The 20,580-nt window shown below is 37.0% G+C and overlaps 1 protein-coding gene and 1 long non-coding RNA gene across 2 annotated transcripts; both read left to right on the top strand.

Annotated features, from left to right (window-relative positions):
• Positions 1 to 7,076: 7,076 nt before the first annotated feature.
• Positions 7,077 to 20,382, top strand: LOC117272968 (NADPH HC-toxin reductase 1-like). Its single transcript, XM_033661018.2, has 4 exons — positions 7,077 to 7,228; positions 7,747 to 7,975; positions 19,134 to 19,504; positions 20,205 to 20,382. The coding sequence occupies exons 2-4, from the start codon at positions 7,754 to 7,756 to the stop codon at positions 20,347 to 20,349; spliced, it is 738 nt and encodes a 245-aa protein (XP_033516909.1). The 5' UTR covers positions 7,077 to 7,228; positions 7,747 to 7,753; the 3' UTR covers positions 20,350 to 20,382.
• On the top strand, positions 17,352 to 18,905 carry LOC117281178 (uncharacterized). The gene is made up of 2 exons (XR_004511796.2): positions 17,352 to 18,138; positions 18,222 to 18,905. It is a non-coding gene; the product is annotated as an uncharacterized lncRNA (long non-coding RNA).
• Positions 20,383 to 20,580: the final 198 nt, after the last annotated feature.

The raw sequence follows: 20,580 nt of genomic DNA, 5'->3' as shown, positions 1-20,580 counted from the left end.
ATTATTTTTCCTTAGCCATCATTATATCATCAATTTGGTACATTGAGACTCATACCCAATGTCTTATCCATATAAAGGTATGTTAGTCCATAATGAGTTGGGACTTGAACCCATCGTCTTACCCTCAACCAATGACATAATATCAAACAGGCCAAAGTGCACAAAGACACTCTCGAGCTTTAAAAATTTTACCAGTTTTAAACCACATATAAAAGAGATTATAACTTATAATCAAACAATAACAGAGAACCATCAATAAGATCAAATTTGAACATTAGATTGTGAGGTGTAACTTGACGTCAACTTCAGTAATAGCAGGCTACTGATTAGTAACCATTAGGGGCTCTTTTATTACATCACCTAATTATCTTCTTATTTCACTTCTTATATCAATCTACAACTTGCCTTGATAAAAGCCAATTCATTGATAAAATTATAGAAACTAAAATACAAGGGAATATCTTTTTCATTTATCTAATTAATTGAAGATAAAAACAATGGCGACAGTAACTAAATAGAAAGCTAGTCCAAGAACATATATATAAAACATAATTACTTGAACTTCAGCAAACACTTGAAGTGCAGGTGTAGCCAAACTTTGGTGAACTTTGAATTAAGTTTAGTAGCGATTATATTTTAACCAAAGATAATAAAATATTTGTTCCTTAACCAAAAATTTCGAAGCAATACTAATTTTCAAGGGAAGTTACCATAAGTTATAAGCTATGCCAATATTACCTTTAAGTTATACCAACAAATGTTGTGATATCAAATATACTGCTTGAGTTTCCATCCCATCACATCTTTAATTTATGATGATACCGTCTCTTCTATTTTCTATACCAAAATTCTTGAAGAAGAAAGAGATCAAACTCAATTGGTTAGAAACTCGTACTGATAACGTGTTATGAAATAAAAGTAATTTAGTAAAACATGAACAAGAAATGGAGATAGAGAGAAGGAAAAGATTTTCTTTTTCAATTTTGTACATTTATTCCTATCTATTACAAGGCCTTTATATAGGCATGAAAAGTAAAGAATCACTATTGCAAAATATGTCATTGAACATGTCATTAAGCATTTGAGAGGAAGATCATGGAGGAGGTTATAGAGTTACAATCATAACTCCATAATTATTAGAGTATTGAGAGTTATGGAGATAATGGAGAAGAGTAGATATCCACCATAATTTAATTTTCTTATAACAAACCGTTCGATATATTTAATAATCAATAACTTCTACTGCTCTACAGCCCGCAATTGGGCTTTGGTTTAGGCACTGAAACCTTCTTCTTCAATCTACAACAACCAGAATGGCGGGTCAGATCTGACCCAATTCGGCTCCACTACTAGAAATTCAGCAAAAATCATCCAAAATAATCGACAAAAGTAGGTCGGTAATAGCCAATAACCGTCCAAAATGCGATCATTAATGTGTGGTCGATATTTTAAAGGTCGGAAGGGCATACCGACAAAAGTTGGTCGGAAATTACCGACCAACTTTGGTCGATCAATTAAATTCAAAAAAAAAAATTGCCTAAAAAACCGATCAAAGTTGGTCGGTTTTTTCCAACCAAAGTAGGTCGGTATTTTGATTATGTAATTAAAAAATACACTATCTGGGAATCGAACTGGGGTCTGTACTGTGACAGAATACTATTCTACCGCTAGACTATTGATGCATTTTATTTTAAAACTATCTTTTATTTTATTTTTACTCTTTAATTGTATTTTCGCACAAAAATAACCGACCAATGTCGGTCGGATTTATTAAAAAATAAAATTACCGACCGAATTCGGTCGGTTTTTTAAAATGACTGGCTGAATTAACCGATCGATTGCAGTCAATTTTTATTTATATTAATTTTAATTTATTTTAAATGAAAAACCGACCAAAGTTGGTCGATTTCTTGAAAAATAAATTTTGCGGGATTCAAAAATAGTTTTCCGCAATTTTGCGCCAAAGAAAACCGACCAAAGTTGGTCGGTTTCGTAAAAAAAATCAAAAAATAAAATATTTTGAAAAACCAACCGACTTTGATCGGATTTTTGACCGACCAAAATTAGTCGGTAGACCGCGCTCGGTTTTTGCCGAATTTCTAGTGGTACTCGTGGGTCTGTCACGATTTAGTCAAATTTCCTCCAATCTTTTATTATGTCACGACCCCAAATTCCTACATTAGAATGTCGTGTTGGCACCTTATCTCTAAGACTAGGTAAGCCTAACACATGCTAAGAACTTCAGAATTAAACCAACTTAACTGTAAAATATTAATTAATAACTGAAATAACATAGCTGAACCGACATCAATCATACAATCCCAAAACCGGTAGTACAAGCCATAAGCTTTTCTAAGAGAAACTAGGAATATCAAGTACATCGCTATCTCAAAATAATGGTAAACAATGGAAATGAAAGACAACAGAAGGTGACTCCGGGGCCTGTGAATATCAAGCAGGTATACCTTGAAATCTCCAGCCGCGCAGACATAAGTCTCAAAACCAACTCGATCAGAAGTACCTAGATCTGTACAAAAATGTGCAGAAGCGTAGCATGAGTACACCATAACGGTACCCAGTAAGTATTAAGACTAACCTCGGTGGAGTAATGACGAGGTAAGTCGAGACACTCACTAGACATAAAATTTATGCAAGATATTAACATAAACTAGCAATGGAAAACATATCAATATATGGCTAATAGCGTAAAGATTGTCAATAGAAAACCAACAAGGGATTAATAGAAGCACAGTTGACACCAAAAGTAAATGGATAATAAAGCAGCAAAGTAATCAGAACACACTAAAAATGTGAATGAGATCAATTTGGGGAAACAAATGCCCCCTTTCAAGTAATCAAGTCCCTCAAACACATGGTGCACAACAAGAATTACTCCGAGGCACCACATCTCGTAACCACGAATCATAAGCCACAATTTCGAATCTTACACGCATGACACCTCGTGGCCACATTTTTTCAATTCACTTTCGTACGGCAAAGTCCACGTGCTACCATGTATATTGTATCCGTGTCAAATGCTAAATAAAATATTCGAGAGATTTATTTATATATAATAATGCATAATAACAATCTTGAATAAAGTAGGGAATCAAATGAGAAAATGAGTTTATTTTAGAAACCAAATACAGTGAAATAAAGTACATTTTATACAAGATATGGTATCAAATGAGTTTAGTTTAGAAAGCAATTGGGTAAAGAAAATAACATATTTAAATAACACAAAGCATCTGATAAATGACCGAATTAAATATAGAATTAGTTAAAATAAAATATAATAACAATTTATAAGTAAAGTAAAACATCAGATGGGGTAAGGAGTTTAATTTGAGAAATCAATTAAAGTAAACTATAATAACCATTAAGAATAGTAAAGTATCGGGTGAAATGATTAGTTATAACTTAAGAGTCACCTAAAGTAAGCACGTTCATAATTTTTTATTTAAAACCTTTATGTTACCAACAACTCAACAGAGTATGAGATAATGATTCTGCGCCATAAATTCATCTTGAAAATCAATTCACCAAGTAACCATGAAGGCACATATTGACACATTGAAGTAACACAACAATTCACATAGGATGCATGACTCACACAAGAAGTCGTTATCATTCCAATACTACAATAACAACAGTCAACCAAATATGATCAAATACTAGTGAAATGGTTTAAGGAAAAATAATAACCGTGCAACCGATAAACCATTCCACATAGAACACACCATGAGAATAAAAATTTAGGATAACTTTTCTGTTACAACAATTACAACATATCAATCCGTTTCGTCATGCAACCTGATCCCACACAATAATAACAATATCCGTTGTAGCGTGCAACCCAATTGTCACGCCCCAAAACCGAGGAGCACGACCGGCGCTCAGCCGAGTAAACCCGACCGAGCAAGCCTGTTAGATTCTTTCTACCCAATTCACCCATAACCAAGAAAAGACATGATTTCATAAATTATACAGCAAGAAGTTCATATATACGATACTAAATAATTTGATTAGCCATTGCGCCTTTAAGTTTCAAAATACATATTTCTTATAGTTCGAATTGAACAAGTGATCAAACACAACATAACTGGTTTAACATTCCCAACATCCATATACAACCCACATAGTGTCTACGGAACCTCTAAAGATACAAAAGAGAGTAAATATGGTGCCGGCAATAAGGCCCTGGCTATACCTCAAAAGTGACCACAATATAAATAAAAGGTACAATACATGACCCCGGAATGAAATGGGGCTCACCGAGTCTGCTGAGAAGATGATGATGTACCACTAACTGCGATCAACATTGTCTGCTATGTAACCACCTGCATCCATTTAAAGATGCAGCGCCCCCGGAAAAAAAAGGGACGTTAGTACCTTCGAATAGTACTAGTATGTAAAGCTAAAACACCATTTTAATATAATGGACAATAATGCAAGGGAAAAACAGTCATGAGTTCAATAAGAGCTTCAAAATAATACTAAAACATCAAGTGAGGATCACATGAGTTCTCAAGTTAATTTCCATCTTATTAGGTTGGGTAATCTTTAGTGCCATATGCCACAATCCATAATACCACCGTATTCTTACACGGAGTCCGATCTCGACCTGATCGGCTAGGTCATCTCATTTGAGACATCACCCATATCCCCAATTTCAATTATTATTTCTAGTACAGTTACCGCCATATATGCGGCATGGCGTCCGATCACGGCCCGATCGGCTAGGCCATCTCACTTGAGACATCAACCATAACCACAATTTTAATTATCTCACATCATAGTTCTTTCATATTCTTTCGGTTCATTGGCACTAGTAATCACGATTACAAAATCATTCTTGGCACTTGGCCGTATTTCATAATTTCAGTCCCCTTTTTCACATTCAAATATCATTATCATAATCGTTATCAACAATAATAAGGCTTCCCATTCAAGACAGTAAGTTCACATAACACAACAATTTGGGAATCTTAGGCACATAGGGGCTTTTCATACAATTTGGTATAACAACCTTTATTTCGATCTTGATATGAAGTCATAACATTTCTAACACATATTTCACATTTTGAACATATCTTCAAATAGCAAGATGACATGATAAAAACATTTAGAATAAATATTGAACATATATCCTTCGACACAACCAAATTAGGAATAGCCAATTCAATAATGATCAAGGTCTTACTTCAATTACATGAACACCGTTGAATTCGATTCTAAGGATAAGTGGGTTTAGCCATACATACCTTGATGGAGCTCTTTAGTGATATTAAAACCACCAACTACTCTTACAACTTCAATCTACATTAACATAATTCAATGAGACCAATATTAGTAATAAATTCCATAATTTAGGCCATTTAGGTATTTTATCAAATACCTAGTAGGCATGAATCTCTACATCTTTTAACCATAGAATTAGTTCATCCAACTACTACCATTTACCAATAATTTATCCCACCATCATTCTTAAACAATTCTTAACTTCCAACATCACATACATGACCATCCATCCACACCCAACCAATAAAATTTTATCAAATAATCATCTTTCCATCTCTACAATGGTTATATATTTAAATTGGGAACTTATGACTTCCAATCACCATACCCTAAGTTATAACACATATTCCATACATAAATAATCCCCATATATTAGTTAGAGATGGTAGACATACCTCTTGTAGTGAGACTCATAAAAATCCCAACTTGTAGTGTTCTTGACCAATTTGGAGATTTAAATAAAAATCTATAGATCTTCAAGATTAATCCTTGTTAATACAAGTATTTAGGAGTAGTAATCAACTCAAAATTACTCCAAATACATTACCTTGGTTCATGGTAGGGAGGTGTTGGGCGGATTCCCCTTGATATATAAGCCCTAACTCAAAGAAATGACTTCTTTCTCTCTCTACCCGGTTTTGGGGGTATTTAATGGGTTTCTACGTGCGCGGCCGCGGATTTGGCCGCGGATTTGAGGCAGAAACTCTCAAATATGCGCGGCCGCGGATTTGGCCATGCATATGACACATGTACAGTAAAATGGCCATAACTTTCTGTATATATATCCAAATGACGAACGGTTTGATGCGTTGGAAACTAGATTCAAAGGGATTTAATTTGATAGGTAGATAACCACCTAAGTCATTATATTGATGGAGTTCTATTCATTTGAAGTTGGGTCTTGTGCCAATTGAAACATCCTTTCCACTTAATGTGTCCAACTTGTTTCACACAAGTTCTTGCCATTCCCAAAACTCTTTAGTATGTTCCAACACACCTTAAACATACATTATCAATTCAACATAATGTGGCTCTATCCCATAGGTCTCCTTTAATACTCAAATACGTTATTCTCAAATACCGTTGGCGCACTTTAAAAACTTAAATTATTTGATTTTTTTTTTCCGGGGTGTTACACCAATTCCACACAATAATAACAACATCCGTTGTGGCGTGCAATCCGATCCCACATAATAATAATAATATCCGTTGCGACGTGCAACCCGATCGCCAAACAATAGGCATTGCGCAAACAACTACAACAAACTACGGCATATCACAAAACCAAACACAATAACGAATCTCAAAATCAATAGAATTCTCTCTTTCTTTCCTTTGCAATATTCTTCTTTTCTTTATTGTTTTATTTCATTAGCCTTAATTTTAACGGTTCATATATAACAGACCAACTCAGCGAGCATTAACTTTTTTATAGGGACACTTCGGTGTTTTGTTTACACTATCAAGATTTATAATTTTTATCCTCAATTATTGATTAACATAAATAACTATTTAATTACTAACATCCAGATGTCCTTCGATAAGATTTTAAGTTGCACTGTAAATTTATTATTAATTAAAACCGCCAATGCAAGTAAAGTAAAACCTATGGCATAATTAATCATGTGGAATTTTGTCGTTTCCTGTAATAACACTGCGTATTGGATTAATCTAGATCATACAATATGACAAAAAGCACAAGGCTAAAAATAATAATAATAATAATTATTATTATTATTATCAAGCTGCTCTATTTAATCATTTAGATTTCCCATATAAATAGAAAAAAATGTCTGAGGAAGAGATAAAGCAAAAATGGAGAAGAAAAGCAACTGTATGGTCTGTGTTACAGGAGGTGCAGGTTCTTCTCTTGTAAAGAAACTTTTGGATAGAGGTTATACCGTTCACGCTATCCTCAGGAACTTAGGTATGTTTTTAATTTCTTTTACTCCTCGAATTTTTCGCTGCACTCGGATCTTTTAAACTCTTTATTTTATCCTTAATAAGAAGTTTTATAACTACACAAATATCATGACCCCGCAAAGCTTTTACCCCTTATGTTTTTAAGACCACAAATTTCAATTTTTTTTTAAAACTCCGTGATGAGTGAAATTAACTAATCTTATTTGAAACGGAAAAAGTAGTATATTTGGTTCCAAAAGTAATGGGTGCTCAGACACCCATAACCTATAATGTAGATCCGTACTTGCCCCTTTCCACCTATGCCGCTCATCCATTCCATCCCCAAATTTGATTGAGTTTAACCGTTACTCTCTATATATATAAAAGTTAATTTGATCTATAATGACATGTTACTCTTGATATTAAACTTGGTATGGTAACTCAAAAAACATGTTATAACTTATTAAATTATAGAATTTTCCAAAAGAAGGAAAAGTCCAATATTATAGATTTTTTTCTTCTTAATTTTGATTTTTGTTTTAGGTGTCATATGAAACAGTACAAAAATAAAACTGAGGCTTCAGTTGCTGCAGTGAAGAGAATTGGAATGGCTTGCCTTAAATCTGGGACAGTAAAAAAGCTTATCTATACTGCCTCTGTGGTTGCTGCTTCTCCATTGAAGGATGATGGGTCCGGTTTCAACGATTTGATGGATGAAATGTGTTGGACACCTTTCAATTTCTCAAATCCTTATGCCGATCAGGGGCTTAGGGTGAGCCTAATGTATTTATTTACCTTCCTATATGCTGCGGTAAAGTTCTTATGCAGTTTAACCGTTGATAGCAAGTTAGTATTCCTTTCGTCCTAACTGTCGTTTTTGCTCTTTTCATCCTCATTAAGAAAACACTAAATACAATTTATAGTTTACTAAGTTACCTTTATTAAATATTTTTTGAGAATTGAGCAGTATTAAAAATTAAAAAACTACAACTTCTTTAATATTAAGGGCATAAATGAAAATAATTATAATTTAGTCTTGAACTCCTAAAGTGTCAATTATTTTGAGATAAATTTTGAACTAAATTGAATGTTAATTTGGGATGTAGGGAGTATCATTTTTAACAAGTTTAGTAATTATAACGCTTATTCAATAAAATTACGTGTAAATACAGTAAAAATGACATGATTGTGTATTTCGATGCATAAAAGTCAAACTCTTTTATAATATTTGTAACATCAATACATTTTAAAAATATCAGGTTAATTATTACCCAATTAGTAGTTATTATGAGGGGATTATGTGGTTATTAAGCTTGACATGACCAAGGCTTATGATAAGGTGAACTGGGATTTCATGTTAGCTGTTTTAAGGAAATTTTAGTTCTCTAAGAGATGGATTGATATGGTTTGGAGATTCATTTCCAACAACTGGTATTCTGTCACGACCCAAAACTCAACATGTCGTGATGGCGCCTATCACAGAACTAGGCAGCCGACAATCACAATTAACTACGCATTTTTATACTGAAAATAAGATGAAACAAGTTCAACAATAATAACTCTCATAAATAGTCGATATGAATAACTGCGACTCGAATACAACATTCTTAAATCCGGGTGTCACTGAATACATGAGCTACTAAAATGTCAACACAGTCTAACTACTAAAACAACCGTCTAGAAAGATAGAACAATGCTAATAAACTGAAAAGAAGAAGAGTCGAGGTCTGCGAACGCTAAGGCAGCTACCTCAATCGTCTCCAAACAAATTAAGCTCCAAATCTAGCAACCGCCGGGGCCAGAAGTACCTGGATCTGCACACGAAGTGCAGAGTGTAGTATGAGTACAACCGACCCAATGTACTCAATAAGTAACTAGACTAACCTTGCACTGAAAGCAATGACGAGCTCAGATAGGTATAGTCCAAATCAATATTATAACAGTACAGACATGATAGGAAAAATGACAGTAATAACTCGGAGAATACTCATAATTAGTTTGTACACAGTACAGAAATATAGACATGCTTTCAAGTTTAACAGTTTAAACTTAACACGGATAAAATATGCCAAGTATGACTAATATGAGGAATGTTACATCTCTATATCTACATGTCAAATGTGCCACATGTAATTCATCAGAATGATAACCTCACGTACTCACACTCTTAGAGTACTCAATCTCACTATCTCAACTCTCACTCATCACACTTAGTAACCCAGCACTATACGGTACTTGCGCTCACTGCTGGTATATCAGACTCCGGAGAGGCGGATCCTGCCCAAGCGCTAATAAAACCTGTTGCGACGCGCAACGATCCCATCATGAATCAATAATACCTGCTGCAGCGTGCAACCCGATCCCATCTTGAATCAATAAAACTTGCTGAGGCAAGCAGCCCGATCCCATCAATATCGCTCATAATCAGGCCTTCGACCTCACTCAATCATCAATCTCTCCAGTCTCTCAGGCTCACAAGACTCATGCCAATCAGCCCAAACAATGATAACATGATGTACAATAAATGATAACAAAGACTGAGATATGGTATGCAAATGATGGATGCGACTGAGTACATAACTGCAATTTAAGCAAATAACACAACAACAAAAACGACCTATGTGGGTCTCAACAGTACTAACATATAGCCTAAACATGATTTTTAACATGAATCACAGCTCAATTTCTCTAACACATGTAGAGTACATGAATAGTAACGAGATCAGATAACTACACAGTTCCATGGAAACAACCAAGTCACAATTACTGCGGTGCACGCCCACACGCCCGTCACCTAGCATGTGCGTTACCTCAACACCAACCACATAACATGTAGTTCAGGGATTCATACCCTCAGAGCAAACACCAAAATAATGTAAAACTTCTTAAAGTAGTAAAAAGAAACGGCTACAGCAGCTTTTAATGTTCAAACTTGACCTAATTTTGTGAAACTCGTCTGTTTATACAGGGCCAAAAATTGCAGACAAAAATACCCCTCGGGAGGTTCTACGGCCGCACAATTCCATGCGCGGTCCGCAGATTTCTTCAGTTGGCAGGAAGGAGGATTCTGCGGCCGCACATTTCTTGTGCGGTCTGCACTTCACAAAGGCTTCAGTACTTGGTCTTCTTGCATATTCTTTGAACTTTGAATCTTTGTCAGTGAAAGCCCAGTTCTGCGGCCGCACAATTCATGTGCGGTCCACACATTGCTGTCAAGCCTGTTGGGTTCTGCTGCTTGGGTTGCGGCCGCAAATGGAATTCTGCGGTCCGCAATTTCTTCTACGGCTACAAAATTCCTTCTGCGGACCGTACATCTTTGTTTCTGCGCCCTTTATTGCCTTGTTCTTCAGAACACTCCTTTTTGAGTCAGATTTTATCTTAAGAGACCAAACTTCCAACGTTCCTGCAATTTGCACAATTTTATTAGTTTCGGGAATATAATTCAATACTTTCATACTAAAACATAATCTAAAAGGTGCTAATAAGCAGTCAAAATCCCCACTTATCAACTCCCTTAAACTTAAGTCTTTGCTTGTCCTCAAGCAAATAAATTAGTTTTCACCTCCAAAAGTTAAGGGTCATTTCAGCGAGTCAAAGGTGAGCCATTCACACATCAATTGGGACTAACAATTACCTATACTACTCATGCATTATCAACAAGGCGGCAAGTTTAGCATTCATGCACATATAGTTCTACTGTGACATTTGAGCTACAAGAATTGACTTTACTCATCAAGGACTCTTGCTCTATCATGTAGGCCATGGTGGACTCCAAACTCTTCCTCCTCTACTTTCCATTTGCCAAGCTCACTTAAGAAATTTAGCACTCAATCTAAAAATTTATGAAAGGTTTACTCATCTGTCTCAAGAGAATGTCACAAGTACGGCGTCAAGTACTATAGGCTTACCCCTATTGTAGATCGCCACTAATGTAAGCTCACTCGGTTTGTAATGAAGGCTTTTGGGTTAGGGTAGGAGACCGTATGGGTAAGTGGTTACACCTTTCCTTAAGCACTCCATCTTTTATTTTTTGACTCACACTTTGCCAATTCTTAGAGGCACTTTCTTTTCATTGGGGACTAGAGAGACTTAGCATCGCTCTTTCTTGATCATTTTATTATTTTCTCCCTTTTTGATTTTTCCATGTTTGGGATCATTACCTCCCTCTTATTTTTTGAATCCATTCAACCCTTCCACTTATTCACTTTTTTGCAATTTTCTTTTTTGTTCTTTTCTTTTCTTGCCTTCTCTTCTCATATAGATCATTTATTTTTTCTTTTTATGCTTTGATACCTTTTTCAAGTTCATCATCTCTCCCCTAAGCTTACGTTTTAAGCCATTTATTTCACAAGAGTGTTAAGGAAAGCTCGGGTGCCAAGAGAGGGTCACAGCAAAACGGGTAAAGGCTTGTAACATGGTTACCAAATGAGAAAGGCTAGAGATTCAAAGGGGTTGACTAGGGATAACGACATTGGATGGCAATAGAAAACTCAAACGGTCAAAGGAGAGCATACAATCACTTCCCAAACCAAGCAAAACTTAAGATTTTGCCTTGACACACATTCGGGGCAAGTTCTAGACCCTTCGCATGGATACTTGGACTAGCAACAATTCATCTCACCCCTCACGCAACCAGATTGTAAAAGAGGACAGAATATAGGGCTCACAATGACCACATTCAAGTTTAAAGATCACTATGGTCCAACTAAAACACTCAATGATTTCCAAAGTCAACACAAGAGTCACAAAGTCACTACTAGAGCTATTTCTTTCAAAAACCTTGTCTCTAACTATAAGCACATAGTTAAGTGTGTTGGTGCCAATTGAAGCATTACTGACTCTTCCAGCATGACTTAATTAAGTCTTTTTATTTATTACTACTACTATTATTACCTAAACACAAAAACAGACTCATTCCCTTAAGAAGGTTATCACGCCATCCATCGTTGGGACGCGTCACCTGGTTCACACAATAACTACCTTTGAAAAGAATCATGGCATTAAGAAAACCAAAGGCTTATTATATACTAAAACATAAAAAGAAGCTACTAAACAAAACAAGAGCTAATACGCTACTAAAACATAAAACGAAGCTAATAAGCAAAAACAAAGATAAAAAAAACTAATGAGCAAAACTACTAAAGATAGAATGAATATACATAGTAAGAGAGAGAGAAGATATAGACATACAAATAAGAAAAGAGAGAATATCATCAAATTATTACAGACCAAATGTATCAAAGTACTAAATGTGTGAAATAAACTCCCCCTCCCCCACCGAATAAAAGTAAGCATTGTCCCCAATGCTTAGCAAAATAAGAGTAAAAGAGGGAAGAGTGATGAAAATTCCCTATGGCTCCTTGGACATCTCTGTCTCCAAGCAATGTCATCGCCCTCAGGATCAATAACTGAATCTCATCATCCTCAACTCTAGGTATGGCTGGGTTGGCGAACATCTGATGCACTACCTCAGCAGTGTCGGCAGCCAGGTCTGGCTCTTCAGACTGGCCAGCTGGTACCATCGATGCAGATGGTGCTGAAGGATTTAGGGCAGAATGGTATGGGTCAAGCAACATATCAAAGGAGAGATCTCCGGCTGTAGCAATCCTGGTCACCACTCTCCGGAGCTTGTCCACTGACTTCTTGCTGGCTTGGGACTTCCTCATCTTCTTTACTTCTTTTCCCAGCTCTTCAATCACCGATCCATGTTGTACCAAGGTGTCCATGATAGTATTCCGATTCTCCAAAATTTTCTTCAATGTCTCCTCAATGTCAGAAGGAACCTGTGATGCCTATGAGGTGGACTGCGCTGCAACAGTACTAGACAAGAAAGTCAGCTTTACAGTGGATGTCTGCATCCAGTTGTTGAGACTCACCAATGTCTGGGAGACTCGTAGTGCAGATAGTGGGTGAGTAGGCACGGGAACTGGCTTCAAAGCCGAGGTGGGAGCTGTGGAAGGAGCTGTAGTAGGGGCTGTGGATGATGGTGGAGGCATAGCTATGACACTAGAAGAAGGCTCAGCCGAAGTGGATGGAACAACAACTATTTCAGGAGCTACCACTGCTGGCTCATCAGACTGGCCTGTGGTGGTAGGAGGCTGAACTTCTTCTTCGGGTTGCTCGCATCTATTAGTGAGTACCAAGTAAAAGGCTTCTTCGGCTTTACCTTTGTATCATAATCCCTCGGCTCTACCTTTGCATCAGTGAGATATTCTGTAATGGTGTTGGGATAGAGGTAGTACGAGTCATCTTGCCGAGCAATCACTGAGATGTTGGCTGACATCACGGCACCCACATTGATTGGGTACCCGACCATAATAGAAGCAACCAGAACTGCCCGAGGGATCGGAAGGTGAGTCTCATTCTAGCATGGATCCAACTAGCTGCATACAAATGTCTGCCACCCCTTTGCCTCAAAGCTTAACATGCTACGGTGGTTGGGAACCCCATCAGCAATCCATGGTGGTGGTGGCCTTAGTGGTGCCAGAATCTCCGCTAACCAAGTTCGGACCTCGTCCCCCAGTGCACACTTCTCCAAATACTCCTTCGGCTCAACATCTTCAAATCCCAAGTACGCGTTGAGCGTATGCTGATCAAACCTCACTTTTAGGTTATGTACTTTGGTCTCCTTTGTCCCCTTTTTGATATGAGCCACATTGGCGTAGAATTCACGGACAAGGTACTCTTTGGCATCCACTACACTCTGAGTGAACCACATCCACCCCTTGCATGCCTTGAACTGTCTCAAAACTGCTGGGTTGTACCTCTCCAAATCTGTCAACAGAAATTGTAGCTCAAGAGTTAGCGACCTCAGTGGCCATCACACACAGAAGCTGGTGAAGGTCGCCAGGCTAACAAAGCGGTCCTCCCAAACCTCTTTCTTCTTCGATCTTTCAAGACCGGCAGCTATAGCATCTCCCCCTCTGCCATCATCGGGGATATCATGAACTGGAGCATCATGTGCCTCAGGGACTAGTGTAGCCGATGGATCAGAAGCCTGACTAGCACTCTCCGATCCCTCGAAAGTGCTATGAGATAAGGATGGCTCATCCCTGAGCTGGTATCTCCCTAGCGCCCTCGACTGTATGGCTGGCTGCTCCTAAACAGAGGTTGAGTTTCCCTGTGATACTTCCCTAGATGGTACATATGAGCTCGTCTCGGAGAGATATGCACCTCTCCCTTTGCTGGCTGTTGCTTTCTTCCTTATTGTCTTTGGTTGGCCAAGGGATAAGGCACTCTTGCCTCGGCCTAGAGAAGGTTCACCTCTCCCTTTTGAAGTGTCGTCGCGTCCTCTAGATCGAACCATTATCTGTACCAAACAAAGGCGATTGTTAGTTTCAATTCAATGTTCAGACATACACAACATATGTACAAACAAAGGATAACCAGAGTACAAAATGAGAGTGTTCAATCAAAGCGTGCTTGCAGGGAACAAGAACTGCGGTCCGTATAATTTGTCTTGCGGTCGCAGATGAGAACTTGCAGACCGCACAATTTTGTTTCGCGGTTGCAAAAGTGAAGTGCGGTCCGCACAATTTCACTTGTGGCCGCACCTTTGAGTCCCAACAAATGCCAACTCTCTGATGACAGAGAATTGGCTCATGTGCGGCCGCAACATGATTTCTGCGGTCCGCACAATTAAACTTGCGGCCGCACATTGGAGTCTCAAGGTAGGTACTCTCTGATGATAGTAAGGGTTGTTCTGCGGCCGTGATGGAAAATCTGCGGTCCGTACATTTTATCTTGCGGCCGTAGATCCCTTCTTTTACTATGTTGCCCTAAAATCAAAATCTGCGGACCACACAAATTCAGGTGCGGCCGCAGAATTCAAAAATTACAAACAATTCAATTTTTTCTATCTAGGTTTTTCATCTTCGTGCACAATTTGACATGGCAACATCATAGAAGCCTGAAAATATGTTAACCCAGTCCCCATAGAGCATGTATACACAATTGAATTCTAATGACAAATGGCCTAAAAATAAATAAAACTTTACAAATTAAAAGAAAAGAATTAACAAAAAATTGAAGCATACCAGATGAATGAGTGTAATGAGTTACCTATCAAAGATGTTGTGTGTGTGGACAGATGAAATCACCAAGAAATTTCAAAAGGGCACTTTTGTTTTTGTTCAGAGAGTGAAAAATGTACAAATGGCCCTATTCCTCTATTTATACCAGTTGGTTGGCTAAGGGAAAGAAGAGCGAGTGCGGCCGCACATTTTCATGTGCGGACCACACTCTATTACCTGGTGAATCCATCTCAGCATCTCATCTGCGGTCCGCACAATTTTGTATACGGCCGCAGATTTTCATGTGTGGTCGCACATCACCCTTTCTTCTGACAGGCTAAACTTCAAAGAGTTGGTATTTTCAACCTTTCATTTGTGCGGTTCGCAAGATAATTGTACGGCTGCATTGCACTTTTGCTACAACAACCATAATTGTGCGGTCCGCACAAATAAACTGCGGTCTGCAATTCTTAGAACACTTAGTCAAAGTTTTGGTCCACAGTTTCTGTAAGTCATACTCACCGTGTAGCACACTTCAAATCAAGTTAGAACAAAAATAACACCTAATTACAAAAAGAAAAAGGAAAAGAAACATGGGTTGCCTCCTAAGAAGCGCCTAACGTCGCGGCACAATGCAAAATACCCTCAATTGAAATGAATGACCACCACGACGTGGCTATCTCCAACCTTTCCCAAATAGTACTTCACCCGGTGACCATTGACTCGGAATACTTCATTATTTTTTCTTCAAGTCTAATGCAACAAAAGGTGTCACACCCATAATTTCAAAAGGACCACTCCATTTAGACTTTAGCTTCCCGGGAAATATTCGCAACCTTGAGTTAAATAACAATACAAGATCACCCACCTTGAACTCTTTGTTCCAAATGTATTTGTCATGAAGATATTTCATCTTTTCTTTGTACAAGGACGAACTTGCATAAGCATGATACCGAAACTCATCTAATTCATTTAAATGTGCAACCTTCAAGTTAGCGGCTACATCCCAATCAAGATTCAACTTCTTTAGAGCCCACATGGCCTTGTGCTCTAGTTCCATCGGAAGATGACAAGCTTTTCCGAATACCAACCGGAACAGAACCAATCACCCCAGAAAATCACATATCAATAAATGAGCATAGAATAAGCAATAAATGGGAGAACGAGACTACAATACTCAAAATGACCGACCGGGTCGTTACATATTCAATTTTGATTAATGGAAACAGAAAGGGTTTCTTTCACTCAACTCAGGGACTCAAGCAAGGAGACCCTATTTCACCAGCTCTTTTTATTATTGGAGCAGAAGTACTTTCCAAGCTACTTAACCAGCTGAATTCTGATGATCTTTTCAGGGGCTTCTCAATGCATAGAAATGGACCACAAGTTACCCATCTAGCTTATGCTGATGATGTAATGATCTTTACTTCTGGATCCAGGGCTTTTTAAAACTTGGTTATGCAATAACTTAGTAATTATGAAAGATATTCTGGTCAATCTATTAATTATGATAAGAGTTATTTCTTGGTTGCTTCCAATGCTGGCTCGGAATATATTGCAAAAATCAAGAACATCACTAGCTTTAGGAATACTCAGTTTCCTATTACCTATATTAGTTGTCCTCTCTATGTAGGAAGGAAAAAATAATATATTTTAATGAATCAGTAGCCAAGAATGTTAGGAAGACTAATGGATGGCAAGGCAAATTATTATCTATAGGAGGGAGAGCTGTCCTGATTAAACATGTACTTCAGTTTCAATCTTTACATCTTCTTGCTGCTCTGGACCCTCCAAAAACTATTTTCAAGCAAATTGAAAGATACATGGCTAGATTCTATTGGAGAACTTCATATGGAAAACAAAGATATCATTGGAGCTCATGGAGCAATATGTGTTACCCAAAGGAGGAAGGGGGCATGAGATTCAGAAGTCTAATAGATATAAGCAATTCTTTCTCTATGAAGAGGTGGTGGAGATTCAGAACTACGTACTAAATCTCTATGGCAGAATTTTTGATAGTCAAATATTGCAGTAGAATACATCCTATAAAGAAGAAAAAGAATAATAAAGACTCTCACTATTGGAAAAATTTATTGGACATAAGGGATCAAAGAGAGAAACATATTTTCTGGAGATGCAATGAAGGAAATATTATTCTTTGGTGGGATAACTGGTTGGGCATTGGTGCCCTTGCTAATACTGTCCAACTTGAACCTCATGACATGAGGAAGATCAAACATGTTAGAATAGGAACCTCTCTACAATTTGAGGAACTTCAACAACTTGCTGAATATTTGATAGAGCTTATTCAGTGTTTTAAGCTTGGGGATCCTAATTTTCCTGATAAAGCTGTGTGGACTCCCTCTTCAACTGGTTCTTCTCTTCCTCATCAGCGTGGCAGATTGTAAGGCAATCAAGAGAATTTACACCAGTACTCAAGGAATTATGGCACAAATTTCTACCATATAACATGTCATTTTTAATGTGGAGAGTGCTAAAAAGGAAACTATCTTTTGATGATATTATTATTCGGTTTGGACAGCAACTTGCATCTAGATGCGAATGTTGTAGGACATCACGAGACCATGCACCACACCTTTGTCAATGGTGAGAGGGCTAAGATAATTTGGAGGCAATTTGGAGCTCCTTTCGGGTTTAGATGGGAAGATAAGCCTATTCTCAATATCCTTTAAAGCTGGTGGAGTCTCAAGGCCAAAAATAAAGTAGTGCATGTCATCAACAAGATGACTCCTATTATTATTTGTTGGGAACTTTGGAAAGTTAGATGTGCATCGAGATATGGTGGCATTAAGATATCATCTTCTAGATCTCATTTTCAGGTTCTTTCTCATCAGAGGTGGGTGATTTACAAGCACAATATTCATGTTGAAGGGGTTGTTCAATGGCATGGAATATGTGACAGGTTATTGTCGTTAACTGCCAAAATTAATTGTTTTCCGGTAACATGGGAAAAATATTTATTTGGTTGGACTAAGCTTAATGCAGATGGAAGTAAACAGGATAATGACCTCATTGGTGCTGGTAGTATTTTAAGAGATCATAGAGGTGATATGATCAAGGTTTTTTCTCAAAAGTTGGGGAGCGGGACTAGCAATTTGGCAGAGGCTTAGTCTGCATTGATTCGCTTACAATGGTGCCACTCTAATGGATACGATAGGGTTATCTTGGAATGTGACTCTAAATTAGTTGTGGATATATTGAATAATACCATCACTCCTCCCTGGCACATTGAGGTTATTATCATGGAAGCTCAACACCTAATACACCAACATAACATTGTTATTAGACAGTGTTATAGAGAAGCTAATAATGTCGCAGACGTATTGGCAAAATGGAGTCATGAAATTCAAGAGAGTATGTTATTCAACTATGTGAATCTTCCAAGACAAGGATATGAGGCAGGTTCCAAACTTGAGGCACAAAATTTTCAAGAATCATTTTCTACGGAATGTAATCACATAGCCTCGGGCATCATTTTCTCCAGAAACCAATTACACGGCCTCAAGCTTTGATATTCTTGTTATCCCTTTATTATGTGTTGTATTAGATTTTCTGTAATAGTTTCTTTTGGGAGTTAGCACATATGACAGACCAATAAGAAACTCTTTTGGATCGTCTGTTATCTTATTTCTCTTTATGTATTATTACTCTTGGGAGGTTTTGGTTTTATGTCCCTCCTCCTTTGTACTCTACTTTTTGCTATTTAATAAATAAGGCAGGGGTCAATGTCGAACCTCCCATCACCATAGAAGATGAAAGCCTTAGTCGATGGCTTAATTTTTTTTAAAAAGTAGTTATTATGAAAATTGTACCGTAATTATCTTATAAGTTATATGATTATGTAAATATTCTTCATAATATCAGTACATATAACTTATGAACTCTTTATAATAATAGAATTATGTAGAATCAAAGATGCTAGCTGAGAAAGAGATGTTGAACTTTGGGAAGGAGGGTTTGGAGGTGGTGACATTATGTTGCGGTCTTGTGGGCGGAGAAACTTACTTACCTTATATCCCAACAAGTACTGCCATATATTTGTCACTGTTGAGTACTCAAGAGAAAAGTCACTACAATACACTCAAGTTTATAGAAGAGCTTACTGGAAAAGTGCCAATTGTGCATATTGAAGATGTATGTGAAGCTCACTTGTTCTCAATGAAAGCTGCAGTCAATGGCCGTTTCTTGTGCGCTAGCCTCTTTGTTTCTTCTGCAGAGATTGGCTGTTACTACCAACAGAATTATCCAGAGTTTAATGTCAACCAAGAGTAAGATCGTATCCATTGATTTTAAGTTTCATACATCCATAGTGTAAAAAGTGTTTGGCTGTTTGCATTCTTAGGTCCATAGCGAAGTAACTACAATGTAAATATGTATGGTTTAATTAGTCGTGACTTAGATAAAAATCGTACCTAACCTCAGAGGCAGTTTCAAGATTTGAACTTAATTGGTTTAGGGTTCTAAGATAGTAACCTAAGATGTTAGTGATTGAGTTCTGAGTTTAATTTTTATACAAATTTAATGAATTTCTTTATATCTATACTGTATTTGGGTCAAAACTACTAGATATTTTCGATCCCATATGTTTGAGCCTACCTCCGCCCCTGACTAATCTTATACATGAGGTTAAACTACAATGATAAATTAAAATAAGATATACTGTCAAGGTATATAATTAATGCATTACTTCCTTTGTCTCAAACATAGTGTCCTAATTACATACATGACAAAAACTTTTAGAGGTGAAAAACCGACAGTACTATTAATTTCATTGAAATTTTATTTTCAATATTTAGAAACTAATACAAATTTTAAATACGATGAACTTTTTGCATTTAAAATATTTAAGAAGATTTAGTAAAAGAAATTAAAATTTGAATAGTATAAAATATTATACTGTCTTGAATGGAATTTTTTTCTTATTATGCTTTTTCCTCTTAATTTCCTTCATAAAACTTCTCATTCCAGGTACTTGAATGACCCCAAGAGAGAAATCAAATGGGGATCGAAAAAGCTTGTTGACAACGGTTTCGTGTACAAGTATGGGATGAAGAAGATATTAAATGATAATGTTAATTGTGCCCGAAAGATTGGCAGCTTTAAGCAACAATGAAACACCTCATGCGTCGAGAAACAGATGCAGGATTTAAAGTTTATGGGTTCTTAGAACGATCTCAAATTTATATACAATAACAATTGGGTTCACGGTTTATTTTTTATATATATATTTAATGAATTTCTTAACATATATACAAGATACGAGCAAAATTTCTTAACGCATACGTAATACTTCGCCCTTGCATGCATCTCGAAGTTTCATATTTGAAGCGACTTTCAAATAATT

The sequence above is a fragment of the Nicotiana tomentosiformis genome, chromosome 8, assembly GCF_000390325.3.
Source record: "Nicotiana tomentosiformis chromosome 8, ASM39032v3, whole genome shotgun sequence".
NCBI classification, from domain to species: Eukaryota; Viridiplantae; Streptophyta; class Magnoliopsida; order Solanales; family Solanaceae; genus Nicotiana; species Nicotiana tomentosiformis.
The sequence above is the reverse complement of the archived record's forward strand: the minus strand, read 5'-3'. Positions and strand labels throughout refer to the sequence as shown.